Source organism: Pleurodeles waltl, chromosome 5 (assembly GCF_031143425.1).
Source record: "Pleurodeles waltl isolate 20211129_DDA chromosome 5, aPleWal1.hap1.20221129, whole genome shotgun sequence".
Classification (NCBI taxonomy): domain Eukaryota; kingdom Metazoa; phylum Chordata; class Amphibia; order Caudata; family Salamandridae; genus Pleurodeles; species Pleurodeles waltl.
In genome coordinates, this window is record NC_090444.1 from 422068341 (window position 1) to 422080965 (window position 12625).

Below are 12625 nucleotides of genomic sequence, written 5' to 3' on the forward strand. Positions count from 1 at the left end.
GTACTTCCTGGCAGGATGATGTCACTGTTTCTTTGATCTTCTCCCACTGGCTTTCTACTGGATCTTGATCGTCCTCCCATTCTTGCAAGACCTGAAACGTGTTACTTATGGTGAATGAGTATTCACTAAGTTTCTCTGCATCTTTGAGGAGGGTGAGGTTACATAGTTGTGTTCCCTGTTGTGTGGAGATAAAATTGTTGTCAGTTATGATGAGCAGATGCAGTGTAATCTTTAGCTGTCAGAGAACCAACAAAGAACATGTAAAATTCTATCAACCATCCATTGAAGCAACTTGCTAAAGTTGAGTACAGCAGAGTCGTGGAAGATATATACCAGCATGCCAGCATGGGTCACTTCTCCTGTGTGCATCGTCATGGGAGCAAGGAGGACTCAGGAAATGCAAATGTAAGCATATGGATTTCTTTAATTACACAGATACCAAGCACTTCTAAATTAAATGGTCCTTCCTAGTCATAAGTGTTGTTGATTGAATAATTACCTCTAAATGCATGGTGATCTGGGGGTAGTCCTTATCTTTTCTTTTCTTCAGAGAGGGGACAATGTGGAGGTCCCAATGTGGAGACTGTCAGTGGCTAAGCATCTCATTATTATCTGTGAGCAGGATACAAATTTGCAGGGTGCTAATAACTCCCTCTACATTGCTTTTGCACTTGCTTTGGAAGTGGACGGTAAGGAGGGGCACACCGTATATCATCACGTTTAATTGTGAGATTGGAGGCTTCAGTACAGCTGTAGAGTGTTACACTGCAGATCACAAATTGCTACCACCTCTATTTCTTTCATGAAAGATATGGGCCATAACTGTATGTTTCGTGATGTCTCCTGCATCTGAAAACCATGGCACTCGGCATACCAGTTGGGAACACGCTGGAATACATTGCACTATCCCAAAAATGCAATAAATAGATAAAACCTGAAGTTTATATTAAAGCTACAATTGACATAATACATCTGATATAATGTGGTAGGCTGTCACAATTTTCTGTGACTAAAAAGCAACCATTTGAATTATGTCTGTAAGGTTGTACACTGTGGAAACACTTATGGGGAACATGTCATGTTTCACTTAATTAGCAGTTTAACATTTTCAGTCATGCAAAATATATTTGGCCGCAAGGGTTGTTATGTTCTCTATATTTGCATAATAAATTTCTGCCATTTCTACAGTCTTGTAAGCTGAAGGTTATGCTTCTCTCATACATACTGATTTCAGAAATGTATATCTTTCAGGTTATAGATTATGTCACCTCATACAAGAAGATTCTTACTTCAATCAAACAAGAATATGATAATCTAATTAATTTAATTAAGCGAGGCCAGAAGGATGCTCTTTACTTGAATGGGAAACTCAAAGTCCTAAAATCAGAGCCAACAACACTTATGTATTACGAGAAAAGAGCAACGCAACTGCAAGATAAGTAAGAAGAAATTAATTAAGAATTATGTAGACAACATATGCTTTCATTTGAAATTAGCATAAAAGAGTGTTAGATTGTGAACAGTCGATTAGCCATGTTTAGGTAACATGGCCACAAGCAGCTAATAAAGTGTACTTCTGTTTTACTGTCTTTTAGAATAGACATCATTGAAAAGGATTCCACAAAAATTTTAAATCAGATAAGGGACATACATGTCACAAAGAAGACTGCAACAGTTTCATCAAAGAAACCTCGTGATGTACTGGGAGCACACGTTTCTGAAGAAGTGGTAAAGCCTGCAGTGTATATTCCAGGTCATTTTTAGAAACGTTTCTTTAAAACATGTTTTTAAATGATTTTAACTAAAAGCATTTTATCTTATTGTGCTGACCAGGAATCAAAACTAGATTCTCTTTGCCTTCCTTTTTGTGGGCGATGGATCGGTAGGTGCTAATCGGCCTGAGAATTACATAAGCAGGGGACGTATTAAGAAACATCGTGCTTTCCAATCAGAATGAGTGATTGAGTGGGTTGAAGAGCATCTCTTACTCTGCAATTTAGGCCTGAGGTGGGCTTTGTGAGTGGGACTAAGACCCACATGCAGGATGTCAAACAGCCTCTTCAACAGGGCTATGAACTGAGATCATTCTAACTGGGTAATAATGTGTTCAACCTTTCTTCCGGGTGCAATGATCTATCCCCAATTCAGAGCACTCTCAATTCCCAGGCTGCCTCTGAAACATCTGGAGCCCCGTGAGTAAGGATTAAATGAAAGCAAAACAGCCTTACAAGTAAGATTACTGCCTCTTCAAGCCAGATTTAAGCAATAATATATTATGTTTTCTCCAAACCACAATACATTAAAACCCCAGTAGTGCCAGTAATTTCTTTAACAGAAGGAAAACCTATGAAAACATAACACAGAAACATCTATATGGCACATATGTTCCCTCTAAAGCAACACAGAAACCTAACTAATACACCAGATGGTCTGGCCAATCCCAGATTGATTAAAGTCCTATTTGAGGTCTGTCGTCAAGCTACTGACTGCAAGCCAAATCAGGATCTGGCTTACAACACTGAACGCACTTTTGGATGAATTGGCAAAAGGCTAGCAGCGTACTTCTTTAGGGAGTCACCAAGCACTCTTCTGTGCTTTCTAGGTACTTGCATGGCATCCAGAGGGAAAGTCGATGCTGTATGTAGTAGCACATGCAGGCTTCAAAGATCGTCTCACTTGGACGCCCATGACACCTGTCAGCAGGCTCTAATACTAGAGGCTTACTATGCAAGAGGTGGCGGGGAGGGGTCCATTACCAATGCTAATGTGGCAGTAGGACATAACATTCCTATCCAATAAAGACATGGCTTTACACACTTTTTTCTCTCTACTACACTGTCAGGCATTCCATCTTTCAGATGTGTTGCCCTCTATTTTGGTTCTCAGCACAGTTTTTAGACTTCTGCTGGAAACAGTTATGTATGCTGTGACCACAGGTACGCATTTTATTTCCAATTTTCCATTAGTAATGATGCTATATGACAGCAGTGGATGTGCTGGTTCCCTGCACAACTATAAAGAACACAGTTATGAGAAAGATAAAGGTACCACAACTGTTTTTTTTTAAGAAATGTGGGTTAGAAGGTTCACTCTAGCTAAACATTTTACTCTCCAGTTCCGAAATTCAGAGAATCTCTTCACAAAACGTTTGCTGCTCCACTGAAATAGTTTATGCCATTGACTTTTCAGAAGGCATGTAAGGATAGACTTTGTGGCATCTTCAACCTGTGAGAGGCCTTGGTCAAATGTTAACAGGTGAAGTGTCTTTCCTTTGTATTTCAAGGGACTTTTTTTTAGGATGGAAAGAACTGCTGCCAGGTATTGCAGTAACCTTGTGTGCAAGATCCAGAAGGTCCCCAGAACTTTCCTCATACTCTAAAACCTGAGAGCTAGTGGTAGAAGAGGGGAAAGAGGTCTGGACAAGAGAGAGTCCAGGACTTCATACTCTGCCTAGTCCCTTTTGTGGTCACAGAAGGCTGTAGTTTATAGCGGGTCCCTACAAGATTGAGACATCCTAAGTAACATCAAAAATAAGTATAATTGTGAAACAATATACCTTAGAAATAACAAACTGTCTGTGCTTTGACGGGATAGTGGGATTTCCTGGAAGGTAAACACATATAGTTTCGACTTGACTGTTGGAAACTGAAAAAAACATCATTAACATGCCGTGATACCCTGCACTTAGCAATATGTATACATATTAGAATTCTAGGATGATATACACTTGTGCATTAACATATGTATGCGTATAAAATATATTTTTAGTTTCAGACCTATTGCATCACAGAAACGTTAGCAGGACATACAAATCTAGTATTAAATAGTCTAGAGTTCATTTTCAAATTACACTGGACTTCGGGGTACTTCTCAGAGTCAAAACGTTCAAAATCCCTTCCATAGGATACCTGGGATCTTAATGCATGAAAATCAACATCCATGTAGCGATGTCTGACTGCAGCTATTTTGTAGTCCAAATTGCGTAGCAGGGATCCTAAACACCATGAAGGAAGGTATACCTGAAAATTAGAGAGTCACCTTCTCCAGGTGCCCGTCTCCAGGACCCACTGGAAATGTAGTTCACTAATAATGCTGTACCACGTGGTGCATTCCAATTTGCATGCAGCTAGAATCGAGTTAGAGCCCACACTCTGTACTGACTGCAAGACTTTCTTTTGCTGAGAGGCCCCTAGCACAGATGATTTCAAGGTACTGCTTGCTTGCACATGAATCCGACAGGACGATGAACAGCACTTCCAGTCTGGCAACCGAAAAACTGGAAGGCAGAGCGAAATCTCCACGTGGCTTCACCAGGATGCCTCCATGTTGTATATTTAGGCAGCGGACTCTGGTGAGAAATGTTATTTATATCACAGGACACATTCCCAGATCACGAAAAACATCATATTGTTGCGATTGTACCAGAGGGTGAAAGTTTTGTTAAGACTGGTTTAGTGTGTTTAGTGATTACACCGAATGACAACTGATGAGCTTGTTAGAGTTGCGCCTGGGTATGGGCCACCTAATTTGTGAGACAGCCGTAACTGATTTGGGTGACATTCACATTTAACTAATTAGGACTACCCCTCATCAGAAACATCTGAATACTTGGCGCAAGTTGAAATCTTTCCCTTTCCGTGTGTAACATTCTGTGACATAGAATATTTTCCAATGCTCTGCCTCCCTGTGATTTAAAATGCTCACATTTGTAATTGTCCTTTTAAAATAGATTTAGATAGAGCTCAAAACAATGTGTAATTAGTTGATTAAATCCCATGATGATTTTTCGGTGGCACTGATTAAATGTGTCAGAATACACCACTAGCCATTGTTTATTAATTATGAATTATCTCGATATGGCCCTGCAAGGTAGTCTTTAAATTCTTTAACGTTTTATCAGTGAGCCTTAAAACGCAGTGTCACATTATTTGGCCTCCAAATGTTTTGGATGAGCCTGTAAAGTGGTATTTGAATCATTTTATATTTTAGCAGGGTTAACTTTCCCAGTCATGTGGCACCATTGTTCCCAAACCTTCTTTTGAGGAGAACTGGCAGATCCCTCTACCAGGTGGTCTTGAATCACCATTTGTAAAATGTTTTGTCAATGAAACTGTCCTTCTGCACTTTCTGACGCGAACACTAGAAACAATAAGATTTGTATTTAGAACACCTCTGTTATGTTTTTTTATTTCTGTGAAAATCGACAGGGCCATGGTCAGTGTTCAGTGTCATCCTTGGCCAAACAATGAACAATATTTTTATATCCCTTAATAAAACCTTTGTGGGTACTCCCAGTCTGCATGATAATCGGTTGGTTGCTCCCTTATCTAGTTTAGGTACAAAGGCTATAAATAATTCTCACATACTAGGGAAGAATAATCTATCCATCTGACATTCATTGAAGTTCACAATGTTGGTCATAGGGTCTTCTTAAATGTTTTAAAAAACATTGAGGGTCAAGCTTTCTGGACCTGGTAATTTATTACATCAACCTCTTCCAATTACTGCATTCTCCAGCTTTAGGCTAGGTGCCTCATCAAGTTAATTACGTCACTTGAGAAAGGAATTAAGGCTGGATAGTTTTCCTAACCTGCATAAACCTCCTACTTTGATAATGCACATGGGGCCAAATTATATAGATTTCACTGTTGCAATGTAGTACCAACAACTCATTATTAGATACTTTGCTCCAGTGTCAGTTACGCCACCATTGGAACAGGACAACCAGTGCAAAACGTTTTTGCACTTATTGATTTATGGAACAATTCTTTTTATTGCTTTATCACCAGAGAAGCATGACTGCCCCACCACTGGTACACAGCACAACATCTACAACCCAGGAGGCCGGCTGCATGGTAGTATAGAGTCAAAATAAAGTGCATAACACAGCCATATGCAATCCTGGGGCTGGTGGCGATGAAATGCCATAAAGTGTTAAACATGTTGAAAAAAAAAAAAAAAAAAACCTCAAGCCCGCCCCAATCCTTCCCTGTGTATAGCTAAAATAGCAACTAGCACATGCTGAGTGGTAGTGAGCTGCTACGTTTAATGGTCATTATTCCTAGTTCCTTTGATTGCCCCTCCTTATTGCGCATCAGGAATAAATTCTAAGACCCTAAGGTAGGATGGGCAGATTAGTTCCTTGAGTTCATGTGAGAGAAGATTGATAAAGGGGGCCCACATAGTGTACCTGGCAGGCTCCGAGTCTGCGGCCAGAGACAGTTTCTCCATGCCCAGAACGAACCAAAGCTTGTGTAGCCATCGGATATGATCAGGGATCTGAGTAGTGCCCAAGTGTGATAGTATGACTTGGTGAGCTGCATTTAGAGCTAGGGCCATCTGCCGTCATTTGTGTGAGCGTAGGTATTAGGGAGCCCTTGTATAGTATAGGCTGGGATCTGTGATATGGAGGTCGTGAAAGCGCTGTTGATGTCAAGGACTTGATCCCAGAAGCGGGAGAGCTTGGGACAATGCCACAACAAATGCAGTAAGGTGCCAGTATTGACACCGCCCCTCCAGCACTCTGGGGATTTGTGAGCTGTCTATTGCTGAAGTCTCGATGGGGTGAGGTACCAATAGGAGGTGATCTTATAAGCGGTTTCTGTTCTGGCAAGCAATCTGTGTGTGTGTGTGTGTGTGTGGTGTATCCTAAAGTGTATATTGTCTCAGTCTTTGGTGGAGAGAGGTCTGCCAAGTTCCGCTTCCCACCTGAGCTGGCTTTTGGTCTTTCGTAGAGTTTGGTCGCCACCCAATGGATTGTACAGGTCAGAGACCAGACGCTGGTCATCAGTTTTAAGAATAAACCTCTTTTCAAATGGCAGTAGAGCTCCCCCTCCCACTCCCCCTATTTGGGTTGCATGTCCCAGCGCCCAGTGGCGCAGCTGGAGCTACTGAACATAATCTGCATCCGAAAGGGAGTAGTCAGCCTCGAGTTGATCAAAGGGGATGAGCCCATCTGTATCAAATAGGGAGCCCAAGCGTTTACACCCAGCCTCGCGCCAACGTTGAAAGTTTTCATGGTGTAAGCCAGGGGTGAAGTCTGGATTAGCAAGGAACGGTGTCATGGGAGAGGGGAAGGTCGTGAGTCTGGCCCTTGTTGCTGCTGCGTCCCAGATGTTCAATGTTACACCTGTAATGGGTGAGGAGTATAGGCTACGGGCCTATGACGTCTTGGTAGCCAAATCTCCTTCCAGATATGGGACCCCACAACAGATTGGTCCACAAAGTTCCAAAGTTTCTCTGTCATTGTGCGATTCTATTCAACCATATTTTGGATTTGGGTCGCTTGATAATATCTCAGGATCTGAGGAACCACTAGTTCTTCCTGTGTTTTGGGGCGGCACAACAGATGTTTAGGCAGGCTTGGTTTCTTACCGTCCCATATGAACTTATTAATGGCTAATTTTAAACCTTTTAGTGCGTTTGGCGGTAGGGAGAGGGGGAGCGTCTGGAATATGTAGAGGATGCGAGCACAATTATTGATTTAAAAAAGAAAATGTAAGATTGAATTGGCTCGAGTGCAGTGCAAGTAATCCAGAAGTGTTGGTGCAAAGGTTTACCTGCATTGAGACAAATAAATATTCCATCCAGTAATGCTGTTCAGGTCTATTGTTTAATTTGTCCAGCTTGTTATCCAAGTATAGATAAGACATAGGTGGAAGTAGGGACGCTGGGGGAGTGCTGTTGCACCTCCAAAATAACCATGCTGGAGTTTAGAGGGTGAATGAGCAATAAATATGCCTTTAAATTCTGTTCTTATCTTATCAAAGATGTTCAATGTTGGTCTGTGTCTTCTGACAAATTGCTGCTTATTCTTTTAACATGGAGATTCACGTTTACTTTTTTCTCACTGAGAAGTGAGCGAAATTTGTGATGTGTACTATGGGACAATCTTGTGTGAAGAGAAAGGCTGTAGGATGTTCATTTGTTTCTAACACACTTGAACTGAGCAATTATTTAAAAAAAATTGCCTTTAAGAAAACACGAAAGAAGCACTTTCCTTTGTAATTCTGAAGTATGATGGAAGCAAATATTTTAATAGGATTATAACAAATCAAGACACTTCACTTGGTGATGTGAAAATGATAAATAGTTGCTGAAAACTGATTTTCACGTAGTATTGTTTGTATGCTACATTGTTTTATCAGTAAAACTGGATGTGCAAATTTAGTGCCCATTTCAATGGAGAATGTGCTCTCTGTAAATGACAATGTGCTACTACGCCATGCTTTAGTAATATATTTGCAATAGTGTGCGGTCGGACCGCCAGCACCGCCAGTTTTCCTCCATCAGCAAGCACTGCTGCCCTGGGTATTCAGACACCCTTCTCCGCCAGCGGTTACATGGCAGAGAAAGGGTGCAGAGGGCCCGAGGAGGGCCCCTGCACTGGCCATGCACTTGGCATGGGCAGTGCAGAGACCCCCTGGCCAGCCCCGTCACGATGTTTGCAGACAGTGAACATTGCGACGGGTCATGGTGCACCCTACGCACTACAGCATTGCTTCTAGCTCTTTTGTGATCCGGCGTCGATGTTGTAGGCCATTCCCCGCTGGTCCAGTGGGCGGAAACCCACTGACCCAGTGGGAAACTCTTAATGGGGCCCGCGGGAAGGTGGCTGCACTGGCGGCAACAGAACTTCGACAAACAGCCTTTTCCATTAGCCAAAGTCATAATCTGCCCCTATATGTCAGCCTGATTGTTCTCAAATCTGAAGCTCCAAACCCCCAATCTCACTGACCAAGCTACGCCCCTGGACACCAGCTGCATACTACAGACTTACCACTCTCTCCTCAGTGAGCATGGCTCACTTCCAATACTTTTACTTTGCATGATGCTAGAATTTTCGACAATCCTTATACCTTCGGGGACGTACACTAATGGAAGCACCGCATACCGAAAATTGTTCCAGAATCACTTAGAAAAGGAAGAGGACCACATCTTATATTAGTAACACATTTCTTTGTGGCCTTTTATTTAGCCTCACTCACACAAGACTAGTGGTTTTTAGATAGTCATGTTGACATAACAGAAGTATTTATTAATTGCTCTTTCTTTCTTCTGCTTGGCTGGTTGTTTACAAAGGTTGCCCTGTGCTTTCAATTAAATGACAGATTAACAGTTCTTGTTTCTTTATGCATAAACTTTATTTTCTGCTTAAAAAATGTGGGCCTAGTGTAGTGTATTTATTTTTGAAATAGTCGACTGTGGTATGTACATTGCCTGGTTTTGTGCTGTCTTGTAGGAATGACTATAGAAGAATCGTTTGATCTAGAAGCTCTGACTAAGTATCATTCTCTGTTGGAAAAGAAAACACGGGAACTGAAAGCAGACTTTAAAACAAAATAAGTTTCTGCTCAAGCTAAAGCTGACCTCGACCAGGCGCTGGAGCTTGCACTGAAGGAGCGGGACAAAGCTGCCTCGAAAAACACAAGACTGAAGCTGAGGTACTGTAGTGTGTTCAAACTCAACTGACTGAGGCACATGCAGACAGGTCCACCATCTTGTATTTGTGGGCTAATGTTAATGTCTCCCCCCTCTTATCTTTGTATTTAGATATAAGAGAGGAAACATGATTTATGCTGCAATCACCTCATGGGCACAATCGGACAAGAGAAGAACGTTGCCGGATTACTTATACAAAGTCACAACACTGGAAGATGCATCAAAAGGTAATTTTGGAAAAAATACACATGATTTAAACTAAGGGTAAAATATAATCACCTGTTACACAAACTATTGACAGTACTTACGCCTGATGGTCACTATGAAGTAAATGTAATAATTCTGAAGGTGTCTGGTTTCATTTACTAACGGCTCATTATAGCATTGGTTAATGTTTGACTGCACAAGCCATGCCAAATGCAAAGAGTAAACAAAGAGGTGTGGATAAACACTAAGGGCCTGATTTAGATCTTGACGGTCTTATGCCAAGCCGAGTTGGCAGCGGCCCGAGAAGACCGTCAAGTTGACAGTGTTCTGTATAGATGAATTTAGATGTTACAGCTCTGCAAGCAGGGGACTGGTGATGGATTGCTGGTGGAGGGAGACGGCAGCGGGACCCAATGGACTTCGTAGAATGGCAGGGGCCATGGAACAGAGGTAAGTTTTACACACACACACACACACACACACACTGTCCCTTTGCCACAGGTGTCCCCCTGCACTACACACTACACAACATATCACACACACACCATCATTACAACTCCAACAAACACAACCCATACATGCCGAAAACACGTGGACATACATACATGACACAACACACACACCATTGATACTGCATTCACACACGACACAACCACAACAAACACTCCAGCTCCCTCCAACTCAACCAGCCAATCCACACACACACACACGTACTAATTCACATACACAACAGATAGCACAAACCTACCAGTCTGAATCCCCTTACAATGCGCACATGTGGACACCATTGTCAAGTGTGAGTGTACCATCATTGTGGTGCCAGCATTCATTTGGCAATTAATAATGACACCACAATGACAGTTGTGTATGTGTGCGATATGTATTTGATAGAGACAACCAGCCGCATATTCCTTATCTTAGAATTCCTCCCCAGGCATCAGACTGGATCCGCAAAGTTTTCTTCAGCAGTACCTCTGCACATTGGTAGAGGGCATTGTGCGACTCCGTAGCGATGTCGTCCCCACTTATGACGTTGACAGAGTCCATATAGTCCCTCCCCGACGCACTGATGTCAGTTTCTTCTTTTCCGCACAGCAACACGGATCCGGAAAAGTAGTTCCTCTGGCCTTTCTCTTTTATTCACTGTATTTTTCGTACTTGGAAAAGTGTAAATGCCTGCTGGCTTTAAGCCGTTTGGGTCATGTGCTCGACAGATGTCTGTCACGGACCCTTACACCGTCTGCATGTGGTGCCTCGGCACCCACCACAATGCCCACGACTGCGACGCCTGTCAGCAACTGAGGCCTAAGATGTTGCAAGAGCGGTGGATGAAGCTCCTGGTGGTGCTGGTGTCGCAGCCTTCGCAGGACCCTCGGAGGTGTCATAGTCCCTCATCTTCTACTTCGCATCCCAGGGACTGTGCTAGAAGTCGATCGCGTACTGCTCCCTCGATGTCTCCGGTTCTGACGACGTCTTCAGGCAAGCGTTGCCCTCGGATGAAGTTGCGTCTTCATCCGACTTCACTGCCCCCGCGCGACTCGCCCAGATCTTCTGAGGACAAGTCTGCGCAAGATTCTACCCCTTCCCTTCTGCCTTATCCTGGCGCCGGGGCAACTCCGGCCCAAATGCAAGACTATTATTTGTCCTTGCATGCTGTTTTTGGGTCTCCTACTCCTCCTGGAGTGTCTTTGGGCCCTATGGAGGTGGCCGGTGCCCCAAAAGGGTCCTCACCGACAGCTTCATCCTCAGTGCCCTTTGGGCCCCTCGACTTTGACTCCGGAGTTCCTTCATTGACTGAACCTCAACCTCTTGTTCCTCCATTAGAGGGACCTGGACATCCTCAGCCTCCTCATTCGGGCACCATTCCGCTTTCACACCCAGATAGGTTGCTTGATTTAGCCAATGCGAGTTGTCTTAATTCCTCGCCGGCATCCAGCCTCCTATCACCCCCTGGTTTGGTAACTGAGGCTACTTCTGCTTTTGCAGATATGTTGAAACGGGTTTCAGAGGTGTTGAATTTACAGCTTCCTACAGTGCAGTTGTCACAGATCCATTACTTGACACATTAAATCCTGACCAGTCTTCTGTAGAGCTAGTCCTTCCTTATTGTGAGTCTCTTTGTGATATCCTCTTGGGAGTTTGGACCCAGCCTGTTTCTGGTTCCCCTGTGGAGCGTTTTATCTTCCACAGACACAGGCCAGCCGCGGAGGATCCGTCATGACTTCGCCTGCACCCGACGACTCAAAGGTTTGTGGTGCAAACTGCTTTGGCTGTACACAGTCTTACGCAGATTCCTCCTGTTCCACCAGAGCAAGAAGCCAGGCAGCTGGCAGTTTCTAGTAGGAGGATGTTCACCTCATCTAGTTCGGCCTTGCGTTCCACTAATACCTCTTGTGTACTTGCTTGCTTCTCCCACGTTCTGTGGGACTCAGTGGAGTGTATTTTGCCTTCTCTGCCTGACGTGGCTAGCTCACGCTCTTGGTATGGTATGGTCAGCAGGCTGCCAAACTTACTGTTTGCTGTGGTATGGATACCACTGATTCTCTTGGGTGGATTATGGCTTCCTCAGTAATGCTACAGAGAAGGGCTTGGCTACGTTCTTCTAATTTCTCAGAACCTGTACGAGATTCATTGCTTGATATGCCCTTTGGCAAGTCGCTTTTTAACACACATGCCGATTCGGCTTTACACCGCTTTAGAGATGCTCATGGTGGGACTTAATGTCAGGTACTCTTCTAGCGCATCTTTAAGGAGCATTTACTGAGGCATTGTGCCCGCAGTCTCACACCCTCCAAGAGGGTACTCTTGCAGGTGTGTCTGTAAACGTGCATCACCTTTAGCAGTTGTACTATCATGCTGGAGTGCCTTTTTGTTGTCCGTTAACATCCAGTATAAACGCCCTGCTTCTTGCAGGTTTATTTGTTATTACCATGTTCTCCTCCATCATGGAGATTTTGCTTAGTGGCACAATTGCATG

The 12625-nt window shown here is 43.4% G+C and overlaps 1 protein-coding gene across 1 annotated transcript in view; it reads left to right on the forward strand.

Annotated features, from left to right (window-relative positions):
* Positions 1-12625, forward strand: part of CLHC1 (clathrin heavy chain linker domain containing 1) — a 379985-nt gene that overhangs the window by 127805 nt on the left and 239555 nt on the right. The window contains 4 exon segments of the mRNA XM_069236548.1: positions 1252-1439; positions 1596-1753; positions 9242-9443; positions 9553-9668. Of these exon segments, the coding sequence (XP_069092649.1) occupies positions 1252-1439; positions 1596-1753; positions 9242-9443; positions 9553-9668 (664 nt within the window).